We start from the raw sequence: 19,962 nt of genomic DNA on the forward strand, positions 1-19,962 counted from the left end.
AGCCAGCCAAACAGCTGGCTTCTGTTGGACCGGCTGCCGTACACACGGGCTGCACGTTGGCCAGTTTCTATTGAACCAGGCAATCCTGCCCGATATTCGGCTCGTGTGTACAGCCCTTTAGGTGACAGTCTACATATGAGTGCCCGGGGGCAGTTATAAACCAGTTCAATCCCAATTGTACTCCTTCGCAACCGCCCACTTAAAAATAACATGCAGCCACTCAGGGTCTTACACATGTCTTGCCTGTTATACTTTTCTATGTGGCAAAAATGATACCCCATGTCACACAGGGAAGGCAGTACCTCTGCAAATGTGATGCTTTAAAGTGAATGGGGCCCCAATACAGCTGTAATCCAAATGCTTCGGCTGTCAAAAAAAAAAAAAAAAAGTCTTACAGGGAGGCGGCAGAAATTATCACCTCCTGAATGCCTCCTCTACCACCCTCTGAAAAAGGGATCAACTATGGATCACTCTTCAGTAAGATGGTTGGAAGTGCTAAAGGTGTGAACTTGCCTTTAAAGAAGACCTTCCATGCAACTGCAAGGTCTTCCCTGCCAGCTCCATACTGACCAAACAAATTGGATGCAAATAAAACTTTAACAATAAAGATTTCACAATTAAAAAGGTAAAAAACGACTCACTATGGTCCCGGCTCTCAGGAGGTCCAGGTGATGTCACCACGCCTCACTGCTGCCTCTTGGCCACTTGAAATCCAGTGAGAATGCACTCCTGCAATGAGCTGGGATGCATCATCGTGGGAATTCCGGTGTCCAGCTACACCAGGAGGTGGTGGTAAACCACTATAACGTCATCCATAATCTCCCAGAAGCCAGAACTAAGGTGAGTGTTTAACCTTTTTTTTTGTTATAGTGAATAGAACTAAAAGGCAAACATTTTTTTTGGGTATTTGGATAGAGTGGAGAGGGATTTGGACCATTGTCTGTTTTTTTTTTTTTTTTTTTATCGTCTGTGCTCCAGCTAGGGGGACTCACCCTTGCTATTTCCCTTGTTTACAGCTATCGATGAAAATGAAAAAAATCCCAAATTTTGGGTGTCACCAGAAAAGCAATACAGAGGAATGGGGATACTAGTTTTGGTGACAAGAAGGAATTCTCTCATATTGGAAGGATTTCCTCTGCCATTCTGTTATGGCTATGGAAGAAGAAGTTAAGGTAAATCTCCTGAATGGGCAAGGGTTATACCCCCCACCCCCCTTACTTTATCCAAAAAGAAAAAAAAAAAAGATTTTCAGTTAGTTTTACAGGTGTTCTGTCCAAGTGTCCCCGCTGCCGGCAGTCTGTTGAATTCAAGAGAGGCTGACAGCTGCTATGGCTGGGACAGGGTTGGATGGTGCATCTAGTGGTAACGTCTAGTATGCACCCAAGGATGAATCAAGAGAATGCAAGAAGTCTGCGTACTGGACACCTGTGCCATGTACCTGCAGCTAAATGCCAGGGCTCCATGTACCAGGAATAAACGCCCAGTGCACATGGGGCTTTAAATGCAAAAAATGACAAGAGTCCTTTTAAGCATAAAATGTTGCCTTTAGACTCTTACAGAAGAGACCAACTTCTGGTTCTAGTTTCCGACCTGATATTTTGTGCACCTGGCTACTTAAGTAATGAAATCTCTGAAGTTGTCCATATTCTCAACTTCTCAATGTCCAGAACTAAGAAAACACATAATTGAGCTTGCCCCCGTTTCCAGCTACTGCCTTCTCTTTAGCCCACACAACCATGCCTGTACATACTGGAAAACAAGATGGTGAACTCTTCTCGAAAAGTATCAGCAGCTCAGAGGTTGAATATTTGAGTTGCCCGGGGCTCTTCTTTAACAGCATAAAGAAATGAGATTGCACTCAAGAGTTATTGATTGCTCAGATAACATCAAACCCTTAGTCTCTCTTCCTCTCCTCAGTCCGGCGAACAATAAAGCAGACATTCTGCTGCAAGATGCCACCCTGTGTATGAAGAGCTATCTGCCAAGCTGAAAAGAGACGATAGGGACTCAGATGTTGAAATGAAATTCCATCATGTAGTAAGTCCGGCAGATGAGGGTTGATTGGTATTACGGCACTATCAGCTGCTCCCTATAGGCTTCTTGTGTTTCAGAAGCATGAAGTAGGGCGATTGGTTGCCAAGCATTGATTCACTGGAAAATAAAAGCAATGAATTAATGAAATGTGCTTTCAACAGCATATCTGAACTTTTAGAATAGCAATGATATCATCTTGGGTGCAGCATGTAGCCCCAACTGTACCTAAGGCTACCTCCATTAAGAGGTAAGGTGGTGCCCTCTGTAGGCAGCAGGTAATATTCATGTTAGCTCAGCTGCCTCCCACTGCTTTTGGACACAGTGGAAACACTACGGGGTCTACTTTGCTTCAGTGGAAACCGTGCAGGGTCTACATTACGGCTGTGGAAACCGTGCAGGGTCTACATTACTGCTGTGGAAACCGGGCAGGGTCTACATTACTGTAGTGTCCGTATAGGCAAAATTTTACCTGGTTTTGGCACTTGGAGGCTGCTATCACCTATTGCAAGCTGGGCTTGTATGGTGTGTGGTGGCTGAGATTTTTCTCTACTTGTTTTGTGGAGTGCCTGAAAAGCATATATGTTTTTCATGCTCTCTCATTTAAAAGCTAAGGCGCCAAAAACATGGAAGAAAATGCACATTCACACACGCAAAAGAAGTCTCTAAATTGTCTGCCTACACTCACGCTAATAGTGAATGGAGGCTAAACTTAGAAATTGTCTCCACCACCCTTCATTAGACTTATTACAATAAAAAATATTTTGGAATCAGGTCCAATGTCCTATATTGATAAGCAGTAAATAGAACATAGTTGATAAAGCTCACCAAACATTTTGAAATCTGATTGTACAATACATGGTCCTTAAAGTGAACTTGGCGTTGAGTTATTCACTTTAAAGGTCATCACAGAGGACAAGGGGGCACTCTTTACATCTGGAGAAAAATAGATTTCATCTCCAAATACGGAAAGGCTTCTTCACACTAAGAGCTGTTAAAAAATGTGGAATAAACTCCCTCCAGAGGTGGTTCTAGCCAGTAGATTGCTTTAAAAAAGGCCTGGATTCTTTCCTAACTGTACATAATATAATTGGATACTAACATTTATAGGTAAAGTTGATCCAGGGAATATCAGATTGCCTCTCGGGGGATCAGAAAGGAATTTTTCCCCTGCTGGACCAAATTGGATCATGCTTTGCTGGGGTTTTAGGTCTTCCTCTGGATCAATGATTTGATTTGTGAATCATACTTACCTAGCTGTCTCCCGCCGGCTCTAACACTGGGAACCGAATGATCAAACAACGAAACACCGCTGATCGCTTGGTTCTCAGAGCCACCCCCCCACGCTCACTGGCTCACCGGAGCGCTGGGCTGTGGAGGGGGCGGTCCATTCAAGTTGGCCGATCCCAACCATATGGTCACGATCTCTCTCAAGCCTGGACAAGTTCTGTGATGTCAGCCGACAGCGGGCTTCAGCCCACTGTCTGCTAAAAAATGGGTCACAAAACAAACTGCACTCCTGTGATCCACAGGAAAAGTACAGCCAAATGAGCCTTGGCTGTACTTCTCCTGTGAGCTTGTGTAATCTATATTTTAGTCAGTGGTGGCTGGTCCATAAGGGGTGACGAACTCCCCCCCCCCCCCCAAGTTAGTTTGCAAGTAAGAAAGCTAATCATAGAACAATTTATTTTTAAATAACTGATATAACTAACATTTTTTAACATCTTTTAGTTAAAAAATGTTAGTCATAACATAATGTATTGAAAAATCGCTGGACTAATGTGTTTCTATTAGGTCCGTCATTCCTTTACAAGAATGTGATTAGAGCCTGAGGCTCTAATAGGCTTGTTTTAGGTTGTCCTCGGGGTGAACACTCCCACTTTAGGTTTTAGCAAATCAATATTCACCATTGCGTCAATTCTGGCTTCTCGTCCCAGCCAATCAGGAGGCTGACTATTTGGAACCCAGGAAGAAGACCCGGTTAACATGGTAGCTGCCAGGTATCAGAGGAACTGTGTCCGCTGGAGGGTTCTGTTTGTAGGTAAGTCTCATGGTATCCTCTGGGGAGTGCGTACCTGAAGGGATTTGTTTGCGTCCCCCCAAAAATTCTTAGCACCAGCCGTCACTGATTTTAGTTACCAAAACTCTGTAATAGGAGGACACATCTAAACAACCAGTTCAATCAGTGTCCCATCAGACAGGCCAGTGCACTACCGTGCTTCCCCTAAAATAAGACCGGGTCTTATATTAATTTTGGCTACAAAAAACACACTAGGGCTTATTTTCAGGGGGTGTCTTATTTATTTACGGTACGTACAATAATTTACATTTATTCAAAAACAGTCATGTCATCATGACGCTCCTAAAGTGGTTGAAACCCTAACAAAAAAAAAAATCCTGATCCTTTAGGGCAGGGGTGGGGAACCTTTTTTCTACCAAGGGCCATTTGGATTTTTGTAACATCATTCGGGGGCCGTACAAAATGTATGCATAAATTTAATAGGCATTGCTTTGCGGCAAAAAACGCTGTAAAAATTGTGTGACTTTGAGGTCACAAAAGTGTGAAAGGGGCCTTCAGTAATCAAGGTATAGTGTGCCCCCTTTCAATGCAGACTGACCACAGCGTGCCCCCCTTTCAATGCAGAGTGACCACAGCGTGCCCCCCTTTCAATGCGGAGTGACCACAGCGTGCCCCCCTTTCAATGCGGAGTGACCACAGCGTGCCCTCCTTTCAATGCAGAGTGACCACAGCGTGCCCCCTTTCAATGCAGAGTGACCACAGCATGCCCCCTTTCAATGCAGAGTGACCACAGCATGCCCCCTTTCAATGCAGAGTGACCACAGCATGCCCCCTTTCAATGCAGAGTGACCACAGCATGCCCCCTTTCAATGCAGAGTGACCACAGCATGCCCCCTTTCAATGCAGACTGACCACAGCGTGCCCCCTTTCAATGCAGACTGACCACAGCGTGCCCCCTTTCAATGCGGAGTGACCACAGCGTGCCCCCCTTTCAATGCGGAGTGACCACAGCGTGCCCCCCTTTCAATGCGGAGTGACCACAGCGTGCCCCCTTTCAATGCGGAGTGACCACAGCGTGCCCCCTTTCAATGCGGAGTGCCCAGAGAGTGCCCCCTTTCAATGCGGAGTGCCCAGAGTGTGCCCCCTTTCAATGCGGAGTGACCACAGCGTGCCCCCCTTTCAATGCGGAGTGACCACAGCGTGCCCCCCTTTCAATGTGGAGTGACCACAGCGTGCCCCCCTTTCAATGCAGAGTGACCACAGCGTGCCCCCTTTCAATGCAGACTGACCACAGCGTAACCCCCTTTCAATGCAGACTGACCACAGCGTGCCCCCTTTCAATGCGGAGTGACCACAGCGTGCCCCCTTTCAATGCGGAGTGACCACAGCATGCCCCCTTTCAATGCGGAGTGACCACAGCGTGCCCCCTTTCAATGCGGAGTGACCACAGCGTGCCCCCTTTCAATGCGGAGTGCCCAGAGTGTGCCCCCTTTCAATGCGGAGTGCCCAGAGTGTGCCCCCTTTCAATGCGGAGTGACCACAGCGTGCCCCCTTTCAATGCGGAGTGCCCACAGCGCGCCCCCTTTCAATGCGGAGTGACCACAGCATGCCCCCTTTCAATGCGGAGTGCCCCCTTTCAATGCGGCGTGCCCCCTTTCAATGCGGCGTGCCCCCTTTCAATGCGGAGTGCCCAGAGCATGCCCCCCTTTGAACGCGGAGTGCCCAGAGCGTGCCCCCCTTTCAATGCGGAGTGCCCAGAGCGTGACCCCCTTTCAATGCGGAGTGCCCAGAGCGTGACCCCCTTTCAATGCGGAGTGCCCAGAGCGTGTCCCCTTTCAATGCGGAGTGCCCAGAGCGTGTCCCCTTTCAATGCGGAGTGCCCACAGCGTGCCCCCTTTCAATGCGGAGTACCCAGAGCGTGTCCCCTTTCAATGCGGAGTGACTGACCACAATGCAGAGTGAACAGCGCGCCAAGCCCCAGTGCACTTGACTTACCTGTTCTAGCGGCGGGCGGCTTCCTCTCTTCGTCTCTTCGAGTCCTCCCGCGTCCCGCCTCCCGCCTCCTCCTCGGCCAATGACATTGGCCGAGGAGGAGGCGGATCCGTGAGACAGTAGCGAATTTTCATTCGCTATTGTCACACAAATGGGCGGGCTCGAGGCGCGCTGCTCTGCGCTTTGGGTCCACCCTTTTCGGAGAATTCACAGTGTCAGAACGGAGCCATCGGCTCCTTCTGACACATCGGCACGGGGGGCCGGACAGAAGGATCGTGCGGGCCGCAGGTTCCCCACCCCTGCTTTAGGGCATGATAGACAGCACAGTGTACTGTGTCATTTACCCCTCTCTTTGTTCTAAACAACCTGGAATAAAACAATAAAATGTTTTTAAAAAATGTCCTGTGTCCCCTGTCAGCCCAGGAGTCAGCATTAGGACATTCTGTAATCCCAAAAATAAACCTTGGTCAAAATCAGTTTTGTAAAAAGATTATAGAATGTGCAGTGTGTTTCCTTTTGTATTTTAATAGTGGAAAATACCCTATTTACAGCACCGTTGGATGCTCACATGACCCACCGGAACTCTTCTTCCCAGCTTTGAGCACTGCAGAGTAAGGGCACGCTGACGTCAACTGGGAGGAGAGCAAAAGATCTACGGCAGGTCATGTGAGCACCCAGCGGCACTGTAAATAAGGTATATTCCACAATAAAGTTACAAAACGAGACACACATATTATATAATCTTTTTACAAAATGGTTTCCATGTTTTTACAACGACTTTAACTAGGGCTTATTTTCAGGGTAGGGCTTATATTCCAGCCATCCCCAAAATAAAAGCTAGGTCTTATTTTCGGGGTAGGGCTTATTTTCAGGGAAACAGGGTAGATAGTTGATGGTAGATCTAAAGTAGATTGTACAATCAGTATGTATAGTGTATGATGAGAATTTTAAATCTAAAAGCCTTGGTTACATAGAACATATTGATCAATCCATGGCTCTTCACCATTACAGTAATATTACAATTTCACACAGTTTAAGGTATTATGAAATTGTAGGCAATATATACTGTAGGTACAGCAAATAAGTCCATTCATTGCAATCTTTAGATCCAGAAGCCTAGTCCCTATTTAAGAACATCACTTTAAACCACACCTATGTTCTGGCGGCACCCCCTTTTCTGCGTCTATTGATGCCCCTAGGTGTTCCAGGTCTTCTACCAATCTGCAGCTGCAGAATGGAAATCGAAAGTGGATTGGTTGCTCTTGCACTTCCCAAGTGTAAAAGGTATGAGATTTCTTTATTCTGAATTCATAAACTGTCCAGTCACAGACCTTAAATATAGAGAAATAAAAAACAAATCTTACTTTACAGATGTTCCTTTGGAGATTTTGAACTTGCTGGGACTGGACCAGTGATCTACTTTATACTTCAGCTCTTTGTTCTGGTGGAAAATCAATTACAGAACGAAATCAATCATTAGTAAAAGAAAACAGCATTACGTTCCTATTCTAATATCACTCTGCTAATGTGAGAGCATTCAGAGACACATGCAAATTCAAATGCTCATCCCAAAGAAAGCCTATGAATAAATTGTCAAACCTACCATTGAAATAGACTTTGCTGGGTTATTTTCACATTTGCCAAAAATTGGAAGAATGGGCAAAACTAATGGAAAATAGTTCTATAAAATAAATGGAGACATAGCTAGAAAAAGCGACCCTTATAATATAGAGTGATGTGAAAAAGTATTTACCCCTTCCGGGTTTTTTTTTGCATATTTGTAACACTGATTCAGATGATCAAACATATTACACATTGATAACCTGAGCAGTGGCGGCTGGTGAAGTTTTAAGATGGTGGGGCACAAAACCCCGCCCTTCCATTTTCACCCCTCACATTTCTCAGAAGCCCCACCCCTTATAGACTCCACCCATTTTGTCCCCTGTATTTTGCTTGAGTGAACAAATTCTCCCCAATATATCACATATTAAGGGGTCCATCAGTACTAGTATATCCCATAATAGGGAACAGGGGCCCTATTATGGGATATACTGTGAGAGACACCCTATTATGGGATACACTGACTGAGATTGGCACAAACCCCACAGTACATACCCCCCCAGCACAAACCCCCCAAGCACAAACCCTTAGCACAAACCCCACAGTACAGGCCCCCTAGCACAAACCCCACAGTACAGGCCCCCTAGCACTAACCCCACAGTACAGGCCCCCTAGCACTAACCCCACAGTACAGGCCCCCTATCACTAACCCCACAGTACAGACACCCTAGCACAAACCCCACAGTACAGACACCCTAGCACAAACCCCACAGTACAGACACCCTAGCACAAACCCCACAGTACAGACCCCCCTAGCACTAATCCCACAGTACAGACCCCCTAGCACTAACCCTAGCACTAACCCCACAGTACAGGCCCCCTAGCACTAATTCCATAGTACGGGCCCCCTCCCCAGCACAAACCCCTCAAGCACAAACCCCACACAAACCCCCTAGCACAAACCCCACAGTACAGGCCCCCTAGCACAAACCCCACAGTACAGGCCCCCTAGCACAAACCCCACAGTACAGGCCCCCTAGCACTAACCCCACAGTACAGGCCCCCTAGCACTAACCCCACAGTACAGGCCCCCTAGCACTAACCCCACAGTACAGGCCCCCTAGCACTAACCCCACAGTACAGGCCCCCTAGCACTAACCCCACAGTACAGGCCCCCTAGCACAAACCCCACAGTACAGACCCCCTAGCACTAATCCCACAGTACAGACCCCCTAGCACTAACCCTAGCACTAACCCCACAGTACAGGCCCCCTAGCACTAATCCCACAGTACAGGCCCTCTAGCACAAACCTCACAGTACAGACCCCCTAGCACAAACCCCACAGTACAGACCTCACAGCACAAACCCCACAGTACAGGCCCCCTTTCAATGCAGTGACCAGCGTACATGCCCTCTTTCAATGCAGTGACCAGCGTACATGGTGCCCCCAATGCAGAGATCAGCGTTCGTGCCCCCAATGTAGTGACTAGCATACAGGGTGCCCCCAATGCAGAGATCAGCGTGCGTGCGTGCCCCCTTCAAAGCAGCCAGACAGTGTGTGGGCCCTCCCCCCCCCCTCCCGAGGCATCACTTACCTCACTCACGGTGACCTGCGTGCTGCTTCCCGAACGACTCCCTCTTCTTCTTCTTCCGCCCGCCGGGCTGACGGCGCGACTCCCTCTTCTTCTTCTCCCGCCGGCTCTCTCTGGTCCGACGGCGCCGGCGGGCGGGAAGGTGAGGACGTGATGCCGGGACGGTGAGTGACTGACGCACGCACCACCCCCACGCATCACGTCACCCGGGATGTCCTCCTGTGTGATTGGTCCAGGCTGAAGTCTGGACCAATCACAGTCAGGACATCTCTAAAGTGGGGGTGTCGGGGCGCATTGCTCTGCGCCCCGATGACCCCCTGAAGAGTGCCAATCCCCACCCCCCCCATACCCAGCACACAGGCCGGCGCCCCTAGTGGGCGAATAATTTACATTTTTTTTTTAAATCTTTCTTTTTTTGGGGGGGGGCGGCACCCCTGCGCCCCCTATCGGCCAGCCGCCACTGAACCTGAGTAAATACAAAATTCAGTTTTTAAATGATTTAAAATAATTTAATTTCTTAAGGGAAAAAAAACTGTCCAAACCCAGGCCTGATTACTGCCAGACCTGTTGAATCTAGAAATCGGTAAACAAAAGCGGTCTGAAAAAGTAAAGCACGCTAAAAGATCTCTAAAAGCAGCACATCATGCCACGATCTAAAGAAATTCAAGAACAGATGAGAAACAAAGTAATTGACATGTATCAGTCTGGAAAGGGTTACAAAGCCATTTCTAAGGCTTTGGGACTCCAGTGAACCACTGAGAGCGCCATTATTCACAAATGGAGAAAACTTGGAACAGTGTTGAACCTTCCCAGGAGTGGCTGACCAACCAAAATTACTCCAAGAGCACAATGATGACCCAGGAGGTCCAAAAAAAAATCCAGATCATCATATAAAGAACTGCAGGCCTCATTTGCCTGTGTTCATGATTCAACAAGAAGAAAGTGACTGGGCAAAAATGGTTTCCACAGGAGAGTTCCAAGGCTAAACCACTGCTGACCAAAAAAAAAAAAAAAAACACAAATGATCATCTCACATTTACCAAAAACACATCTCGATTATCCCCAAGACTTTTGGGCAAAAATTCTTTAGACTGATGGGACAAAAGTTTAACTTTTTGGAAGGTGTACATCCTGCTACATCTGGCATAAAACTAAAGCATAAAAAGAACATCATACCAACAGTCAGACATGGTGGTGGTAGTGTGAAGGTCTGGGGCTGCTTTGCAGCTTCAGTACATGGACGACTTGCCATAATAATGGAACCATGAATTCTGCCCTCTATCAGAAAATCCTGAAGGAATGTCTGGCCGTCAGTTTGTGGCCTCAAGCTCAAGCACCCTTGGATAATGCAGCAGGACAATGATTCAAAACACACCAGCAAGTCAACCTCTGAATGGTTAAAAAAAAAAAACAAAAAAAAAAAAAAACAAAGCTTTTGGAGTGTCCTAGTGAAAGTCCAGACTTAAATACGATTGAGCTGCTGTGGCATGACCTTAAACAGGCCATTTATGCTGGAAAACCCTCCAATGTGGCTGAATGAAAGCAATTCTGCAAAGAAAACTGGGCTGAAATTTATCCATGTGACAATTACTTTTTTACATAGGGCCAAGCAGGTTTGGACGGCTTATTTCCCTTAGTAAATGAACTCATCATTTAAGAACTGAATTTTGCATTTGCAAAATTAGTTTGATGATCTGAATCATTTAAGTGTGACAAATAACCAAAAAAATGAAACATTAGGAAGAGAGCAAATACTTTTTCACAGCACTGTATATACGATATACCGGTGATGGCGAACCTTGGCACCCCAGATGGTTTGGAACTACATTTCCCATGATGCTCATGCACTCTGCAGTGTAGTGAAGCATCATGGGAAATGTAGTTCCAAAACATCTGGGGTGCCAAGGTTCGCCATCACTGCTATATACCATACCTGTAGGATCCTCTAGAAGCTGGTAGTGGTCACCACTTTTCCTGTGCTCTTTATTTGCTTCCAGGTCCCATGCTGAGCAGCTGTCCTGCTGCTTAATAAACACAGGAGGTTGGCAGCTCAGTACAGGCACCATTCAGAGAAAGCTTTGCACTTTCTCAAAGCGAAAGAGTTCTCTGATTAAGCAAGGTGGAGACGTAGGGCAGTGACTGGCATCTGTGCTGAGTGGCCAACTTCCTGATTTCATCCACTCCGAATAACTTAAACTGTAAAAAATGCAAAACTACCATCATCTGAAATTTCAAGAATCTTCTTTAAAGTGGTAGCTAAAGTCTGCTGTCATTTCTTCTTTTTGAGGATCCCCAGATGGGTGATGCCATAATGTGCTAGAATGCACAGCATATTAGCACATTATGGCAAACTTGCCTGTCAAACTGAGCGCTCCAGCGCTGGGCTGTGATCAATCCAGCAGGCCCTGGGAGCTTACATCTTTGCCCAGTCTTCCTTCCGGGATACATGCCTTCGACCGCATGAATGACTGGGCCACGATAATGTCACTGCTGCGCAGGAGTACCATTGCAGCGCCACAAATTGGGGTTGAAAACGTGTGCATGGGCGGCTCAGTGCACACAATGGCTGACAAGCAGGAGGAAGCATCTTTGAAAGAAGAAATCGACAGGGTCTCTTCTGTCATAAATACCCTGCATGTCAACAAGTTTTTAAAAAACTAAGTTTACTGCTGTTTTAAAATTGTTCATCTTGCATTTTTCCCGCTGGTATATTTGTTATGGTTTACATCAGAAAATCTTGATTTACTTGCTGTCCCCTGAGAGAATTGGGGAGTGAGTATGCATTGTACATCACTGGGATAATTAGCTTGGTAAGTCTGTGATGTGATTCTAGTTATTGGTTAATGTCATTATGTCTATGGATGCTCCTCATGCTAGCTTTGGGTGGGTTTATAAGGCTGCTGTCTCTTATAGTTTTTGGTTTCCTTGTTTCTTTTTTTGTATTTGGTTTTTTGCATTTAAGTTTTTAGTAAAACCTACAAAAAACTTTTTTTTTTACAATACTTTGGACAGTATATTTATATATAATTTTTACTTTATTGTTTGGGTGACATCACTTTGTCACTTTTATTTTATAGCGCAGCTTGTATATTTTATTAACTGGTTGCCGACCGCCGCACGACTATATACTGCGGCGGTCAGCCCCGGCCAGGCAAAGTGACGTAGGGGTACGTCACTCGCCTGTCACTGACTTGTGAGCCAATTGCGGGCGGGCGCGCGCCCGCCCCGGCTCGTTCACTGACAAGTCAGTGCGTGTGACCGGCGGACCCGATCGTCCGCCGGTCACTCACGATCGCTCCGGTGAAGGGAGAAAGTCAGGCGGCTAATGTAAACAAGCTGCCTGTCATTCTCCCTGGTGTAAAAATGAAGATCAGACGGTTCTACTATGTAGGACCGTTGATCTGTTTTTACACCAATAGCCATGTCCAATCACAGTTAGAATCACGCCCCTAGGACACACTTAACCCCTCCCTCTCCAATACAGTTAACCCCTTCCCTGCCAGTGTCATTTTTGCAGTAACAGTGCATATGTATAGCACTGATTACTGCAGTAATGTCACTGGTAACCCCAAAAGTGTCAAAAAAATGTCAGTCAAGGGTCTGATCTGTCCGCCGCAATGTCGCAGTACCGCAAAAAAAAAAAAAAAAAAAAAAAAAAAAAAAAAATAAAAAATCGCAGATCGCCGCCATTACGCGTTAAAAAAAACCACCAAAAATGACAAAAATCTTTCCCTTTGTTAGTAAACGCGATAACTTTTGCGCAAACCAATCAAAATACGCTTTTTGCGATTTTTTTTACCAAACATATGTAGCATAAAACAAATTGGCCGAAAATGTTAAAAAATTTTGATTTTTACATCTTTTTTTGGGGAATTTCATATAAAATAATTTGAAAAATATTGTTATTTTTGCAAAATTGACGCTCTTTTTTTGTTTATAGCGCAAAAAGTAAAAATCGCACAGGTGATCAAATACCACCAAAAGAAAGCTCTGCTTGTGGGAAAAAAAGGACGTCAAATTCGTTTAGGTACAGCATCGCACGACCGCGCAATTGTCCGTTAAATTCACACAGTAAAACAAATCGCAAAATACCCCCTGGTCTTTAAGCAGCCAAATCCTCCGGGGCTTAAGTGGTTAAAGTTACACTACTACATTCAGATTGATAATATCTGTCAGAAAAGTTCAGCTGCAAAGAATGACTTTCTGCCTTGTTCCGATAGCTGCCCAGATTTGAGAAAAAACTAAAAATGTATCAAAAATTTGTAGAACAGATGAGGATTAGCCTAGGTGTGGCTAAACTTTAGGTCTCATTTAAAAAAAGGATTGCTATATATAACACAAACAAAAGATATAGATTGAATGACAAGATATAGAATGGCATAATATAAAAGAAAAGAAAAAAGACAACAGCTCTAAACGAATTGCTAATACCTTTACAATGATGACATGGGCTTTACCTGACATTCCAGAAAATTGACTTTTTCCTTTAATTCCCCGATGGTGGTGTCCTGCTCCTTCAGACGGTTCTTTAAATCCTCCCGCTGTCATTACAATAATAAGAAGTCAATAACCTTTATCACATAATGGTACATTAACAGAAGATCAAAACCACGTCATCTCATAAAATCAGTCTTAGTTTTCTATCAGCTCTGACAGGTATATAGATGGTGTAGATGGATTTACTAGACTGTAAACTTGTGTGCAAAACCATCCTCAGATTATGCTTTGATCGCTATTATACAGAGTATACCAGAGTCTGCTGCCAATAACTAATTTCTATGGGAGTCGTTACTAAATGTGGACTTCCGCTAAGTGGATCAATAGTGTTCAGAACCTAATTCTGGCAAAGATTTTTCAACATGTGGTACGTTGGTTCAACTATCCATGTGATATCAGCATTGTATAGGTGGGATCAGAGGCGTAACTAGAACCTTCAGGGCCCCAGTGCAAGAAACCATGAAGGGCCCCCCGGACCCCTGGCCGGGGCCCTTCCCTTTTAAGCCTGGGGCTCCTCCCACTGATCCCGGGGCCCTTTAATCTCATTGTGGGGCCCTTATTACGATCCCGCAGTGGGACCCTTTCACAAGTTCTACAGTGGGCCCTCTTCCTGCCATCTTGGATCCTCCCCACGGTGGTGGAATGCCAGGGCCCGGTTGCAAGTGTGACCTTTGCGATCCTATAAGTTCACCCACTGGTGTCAGTAGTTTGTTATTTTTTGATATTTTATTTGTATTATTTTTTATCATTTTATTTTATTTTTTTACAATGTCACTGACTATGACTCTGTCCATTCAGAAAAGGAAGGAGCTGGTAAATTACATGTGTACCGACCCCTTCCTGGTTCTCTATTGTGACACATCCCCTGCAGCAGCCGGCAGGAGAGGGGAGGGAGTACAGTGGGAGGGGGGGCAGGGGAGCACACAGGGGCCCAGAGACAGCAGAACACAAGTGAACTGGATAGGAGGAGTGGCGGGGGCCGCATACAGAGGAACCAATCTCCTCCATTTTCCTCCTGCAGCTACAGGAGGAAAAAGGGGGACAATGATTTCTCTACATGCTGCCCCTGCCGGCCCTCCTATCCAGGTGTAAAGGGGAGCCGCACAGGCCCCCTGGAGCATGGGGCCCGGTTGCAACTGCAACCCCTGCAACCCCTGTAGTTACGCCCCTGGGTGGGATAGTATAACGGATAATGGTTAGTGGTAATTGTCCTTGAATAGGGAGACATCCGTCCTGCTCTCTTTTTTCTCTCCCTCCACCCCCACCCTCGTGGAATTGAGGTTGTTTCAAAAGAAAAGAAAAGCCCCTACCCAGTTTTTGTATTGTGTTCCTCAGGGCTTGTTTACACTTGTGGTTGGGTGGTGGTAAAAACTGGTGGTTAAGCAGCGTTTTTACCACTCTTTCCCCCTTAAGCTGCAAAGTACCTGGATGGGGGATATACACATTCTGCAGCTGCAATGCTTTGCTTCACTATTGCAGTAAATAAATATTTTACCCCCTGTAATGTTCAGTGGGTAGCACCATTGCAGTACACTACCCATTACAATGAATGGGGCTGCACAGCAATGTGTGTAATGCATGCAGCTGAAGTGCAATGGTGCAGCATTTATTTACAGGGTAAAAACAGGTGGCAAGGACATATCAAACACCTCTGAGAAAGCAAACCACCAGTTGTTTTTCGGGGGGGGGGGGGCGTCACATTCTGCTGCAGATCTAAATTTACCCTAATAAATTGCTTGGTGATTCTCAGAGGCGTAACTAGAACCTTCAGGGCCCTGATGCAAGAAACCATGAAGGGCCCCCCAGACCCCTGGCCGGGGCCCTTACCTTCAAGCCCAGGGCTCTTCCCACTAATCCTGGGGCTCTTTACACTCGTTGCATGGCCTTTTATTACGGTCCCGCAGCAGGATTCTTTCACAGGTTCTGCAGTGGGCCCCCTTCCTGCAATCTTGGGGCCTCCCCACAGTGGTGCAATGCCAGCGTCCGGTCGCAATTGTGACCTTTGCGATCCTGGAAGTTCACCCACTGGTTTGCTACCGGGCCCCCTGGAGCATGGGGCCCGGTAGCGATTGCAACCCCTGTAGTTATGCCCCTGGTGATTCTGTATTAATATATAGTGTACTGTAAACTTTAAGAATATATAATTAAAGTTAAAATATAATTTCTATTGCATTCTTTTATTTATTTTTTTTTACACCAGAAACTACTATATGTTAAACAAAAGATGACCCATTGACACAGACACCCATTGTAGAGCTGTAAGCGGATGCGGGATAATTTTAATACATAACAGGAGTTGTAATTTCCCCAGTCACCACAAGATGGCGCAAAAAGAAAGTGTCAGAATACAGACATTTATTAAACTAACTGGGCTGGAAATAGTTTTTTAAACAAATGATGAAAAACTAACTTTTCTGGTAAATGTATTTAACTTTATTTTTTATTATACATTCATCTGTTATATACGTTTTCATTACTCTATATAATCTTTACAAAACAAACATATATGAAAGGGTGCATCCATGACATTATTTTGGTGAACCATCCTGGGCTTTCAAATGCATGTTGGGTTTGCCACTTTCCTTTCAGGGCCAATTCACACCACATGCAGTCCAGTGCGTTTTTTTCTATGCATCAAAAACACATGGATAGTAGGTTATATGGTTTCCAATGGCATAGTTTACACCAGTGTGGTCAGTTCCAGTGAATTCCATTTCCAGAAAAAAAAAGTACAACGTGCTGCATTTTTTCTGCACTAGACTGTACTGGTATGCTGTAAACACATCAAAAAAAGGCACCGGAATGCACCAAAAGCACACTGCAACACATATGTTCTTATTTAAGGTTAATAAAAAAGAGAGGGGGGGATGCACTGGATTGCATCAAAAACACGCATGCAGAAAAGCATCGGGAACGCATCTGGACTACGTTTCTATGATGTGAACTGGCCCTTACAGAGGTTTCCCACTTTCCCTAAGGAAGAAATCCTGTTGGCCCTAAGGAAAAAGAGGGAGGAGAAAAATGCACTGGACCGCATCAAAAACGCACCAAAAATGCACCAAAAATGCAGTAGAACACACCAAAACACATCAAAACGGCGCATCCAGAAAAGCATCCGGAACGCATACGGACTGTGTTTCTATGGTGTGAACTGGCCCTTACAGAGGTTTCCCCACTTTCCGTAAGGAAGCAATCCTGTTTGCGGCAGGAATTTCATTTTGAAGAGGGGGTTGGGTAATTGGGGGCTCTGTGATGGGGAAGATTGTGTGGTTGGGGGGGTTCTGTGATGGGGGGCCTGAGTAATGAGGGGCTCGGAGATGGGGAGACTCTGATATGATAGGGCTACACTGCCATGGTGGTACTCTAATGTGATGGGGGAATTTGAATGTAATGAGGGCCTCTGATAGGAAGGGGGGGCTGTGATGGGATAGGGGGACTCCTGATGTGATGGGAGGACCTCTGATGTGATGGGGTGGGGGGGGGGGGGTTGTGGGTTTTGATGTGAAGATAATATAATCAAGGCAGTTGTATGCATCGCCCCAGGCTCTGGTTTCCCATTGATTTGTGACTGGGGTGCCTCAAAATTTTGCATACTTTTGAAGGGTGCTGTAAAACACTGCCCTAGACATTAGTCATGCCTGTTCATGGTGAATACAGCCCAGGATATAAGGAAGAATAAGAACGTCTCACCTCCTGGATCAGATCCCGGAGATGTTGGTGCTGCGACATCATGAGTTGCTGCAGGTGGTCAATCTGCTCTTGGACTGTAGAGAGTTTTGTCTGCATTCCCACACAACTGAAACAAAGGAAATTACAGGATTTTCTTTATATTTGTAAAATATACAGCGACATTGGAATCTGCAGGCTTACAACTTACAGTATCTCACAAAAGTGAGTACACCCCTCACATTTTTGTGAATATTTTATTATATCTTTTCATGTGACAACACTGAAAAAATGTCACTTTGCTACAATGTAAAGTAGTGAGTGTACAGCTTGTATAACAGTGTAAATTTGCTGTCCCCTCAAAACAACACACAGCCATTAATGTCTAAGTTACTGGCAACAAAAGTGAGTACACCCTTTAGTGGAAATGTCCAAACTGGGCCCAATTAGCCACTCCTTCCCCTGGTGTCATGTGACTCGCTAGTGTTACAATATCTCAGGTGTGAATGGGGAGCAGGTGTGTTAAATTTGGTGTGATCGCTCTCACTGGAAGTTCAGCATGGCACCTCATGGCAAAGAACTCTCTGAGGATCTGAAAAAAAAGAATTGTTACTCTAAATAAAGATGACCTAGGCTATAAGAAGATTGCCAAGACCCTGAAACTGAGATGCAGCATGGTGGCCAAGACCATACAGCGGTTTAATAGGACAGGTTCCACTCAGAACAGGCCTCGCCATGGTCGACCAAAGAAATTGAGTATACATGCTCAGCGTCCTATCCAGAGGTGTCTTTCAGCTAACTTTGTGAGGGAGGCAGGCAAGGACATCATCTTTTAATGGTCCTCTAGAGCGATGCCTAGCTCAGTCACAGCCAAACGAGCTCTGTGGCTAAAGCCCTGGGCAGCTGACCCATCCTCAAAACAAAACTGCTGTAAGCTACCTTTTGATGGAAAGGTCAAAAACTGGAGACAGCCATCTCCTGGGTTACAGGAGGAGGAAGATCAGGACTTCTCCCCCAAAAGCAGAAGTCCATATGCCAAACAGGGTGACTAACCAGAGGGGCGCCAAACAGATACCGCGATTTTGGGAGTTTTTGCCCACCCAAGGACTCCAGAAGGAGTTGAAGGGGTACACAGTCAACCTTCCTAAACCTGCGGCTCCCTCAGGTACCCAGAAGTCTTTTTGATGCCAGGCCCGCCCAGGAGGAGGTGGTTGGAGCCAGGCTGCTCAGATTTGCTCAGTCCTGGCAAGGTCATTGCCAAGATCAGCGAGTTCGATCAACAGTGACACAGGGCCATTATTAGCATTTCAAACCTTAGCCCCCAGAATCCTCCTTTACTCCCACCAAGACAACCCAATCAGCTCTGAAGTTTGCTGCTCTTCAGGAGTACATCAGCATCTTTATGAGTCAAGGGACATCATACCAGTTACGGCCTGTCAGAGGTTTACAGGCTTCTTCTCGCCATGCTTTCTGGTCCAGAAAAAGATGGGGGGGCTTCAGACCAGTGATTGACCTCTAGAAGTTGAACAAATTTGTTCGGATAGAGAGAATGAGGAAGGAGTCTCTCCACACCATAATCCAGGTAAACCAACCAGGGACTCAATGATTTTGGGGAATTGCAGGATGCATGTCCCGATCCTTCAGTCATACCAGAAGTTACTCAGACTTACTTTGGGGGACAGACATTACCAATTTGTCTGCCTAGCCTTCGGCCTATTAATTTCTCCTCGAACTCTCACCAAAGTTCTGATTGCGATTCTGGCCCCACTGAGGAAGAAAGGGCTCAGAGTCCATAATTTTTTGGATAACATCATCCTCATGGCCCAAGACTAAGACCTCTTGCAGAGACAGAGGGAGCTCCTGCTGTCCACATTACGGAAATGCGGCTGGATAGTCAATTATCAAAAGAGCCAGCTGGAGCCTATACAGAGCATGGTCTATCTAGGGGCTTAGTTCAGGTGGCCACAGTTTCCTTGCCTCTTCAGAAACTCCCTAAAATCAGGAAGGAATTCCAACAAGCATTGGCTGCGCCAGTGATGTCAGCCAGCTCTGGCACTACATAAACAAAGACTTTTGAAGGACTCTGTTCTTGCTTAGTTGGATGTTTTGTATTATTTATGCACTTTATTTATTTGCACTTTATGAAAGGAGGGTAACACCATCCCTGCGCTACTGAAATTCTAAGAAAAATAATCATTTTTTTTTGTGATGAATTTTAATTTATGTATAGTTGTCACTCAGGCTTTATCAACTGTGCGATGTGAAAATCACCTGCAAGACGCACACTGCTATACAACCCAAAGTTGTCGCTAAATAAAGCAGATGTGTGTGAGGCAGAGTAGCAAAGCCTTTTGCAGTGAATTAAAGCCTCAGTGACAAGTTAACGCCTGTTCTTGTTGTAATCGTTAAGTCCACTGCAAAAGGCGTCACACACATCTGCTTTATGAGGAGCAAAAGAAAGGCGCAGTGAAGCAAAAAAGTAATTTTTGAAGGTTTGACATGCTAAAATTCTGGTTCTGGGGCATGACCCAGAACCCTAGGCACTTTTTAGGGGGCATTTATTAGGTTTTGGGGCTTCAAAATGGTGTTTTTTGATTCCCGAA

General features: G+C 45.7%; 1 protein-coding gene across 1 annotated transcript in view; it reads right to left on the minus strand.

The window, feature by feature from the left end:
• Positions 1–1,805: 1,805 nt before the first annotated feature.
• Positions 1,806–19,962, minus strand: part of CCDC68 (coiled-coil domain containing 68) — a 69,985-nt gene continuing 51,828 nt past the window's right edge. Inside the window, exons 8-11 of the mRNA XM_082274444.1 lie at positions 17,384–17,489; positions 13,654–13,737; positions 7,408–7,484; positions 1,806–2,151 (exon numbers count right to left, since the gene is read on the minus strand). Coding sequence (XP_082130570.1) covers positions 2,079–2,151; positions 7,408–7,484; positions 13,654–13,737; positions 17,384–17,489 — 340 coding nt within the window. The 3' untranslated portion in view covers positions 1,806–2,078. The remainder of the gene's footprint in view (positions 2,152–7,407; positions 7,485–13,653; positions 13,738–17,383; positions 17,490–19,962) is intronic.

This window comes from Pelophylax lessonae, assembly GCF_965119305.1.
Source record: "Pelophylax lessonae genome assembly, chromosome: 1".
In the NCBI taxonomy this organism is placed as follows: domain Eukaryota; kingdom Metazoa; phylum Chordata; class Amphibia; order Anura; family Ranidae; genus Pelophylax; species Pelophylax lessonae.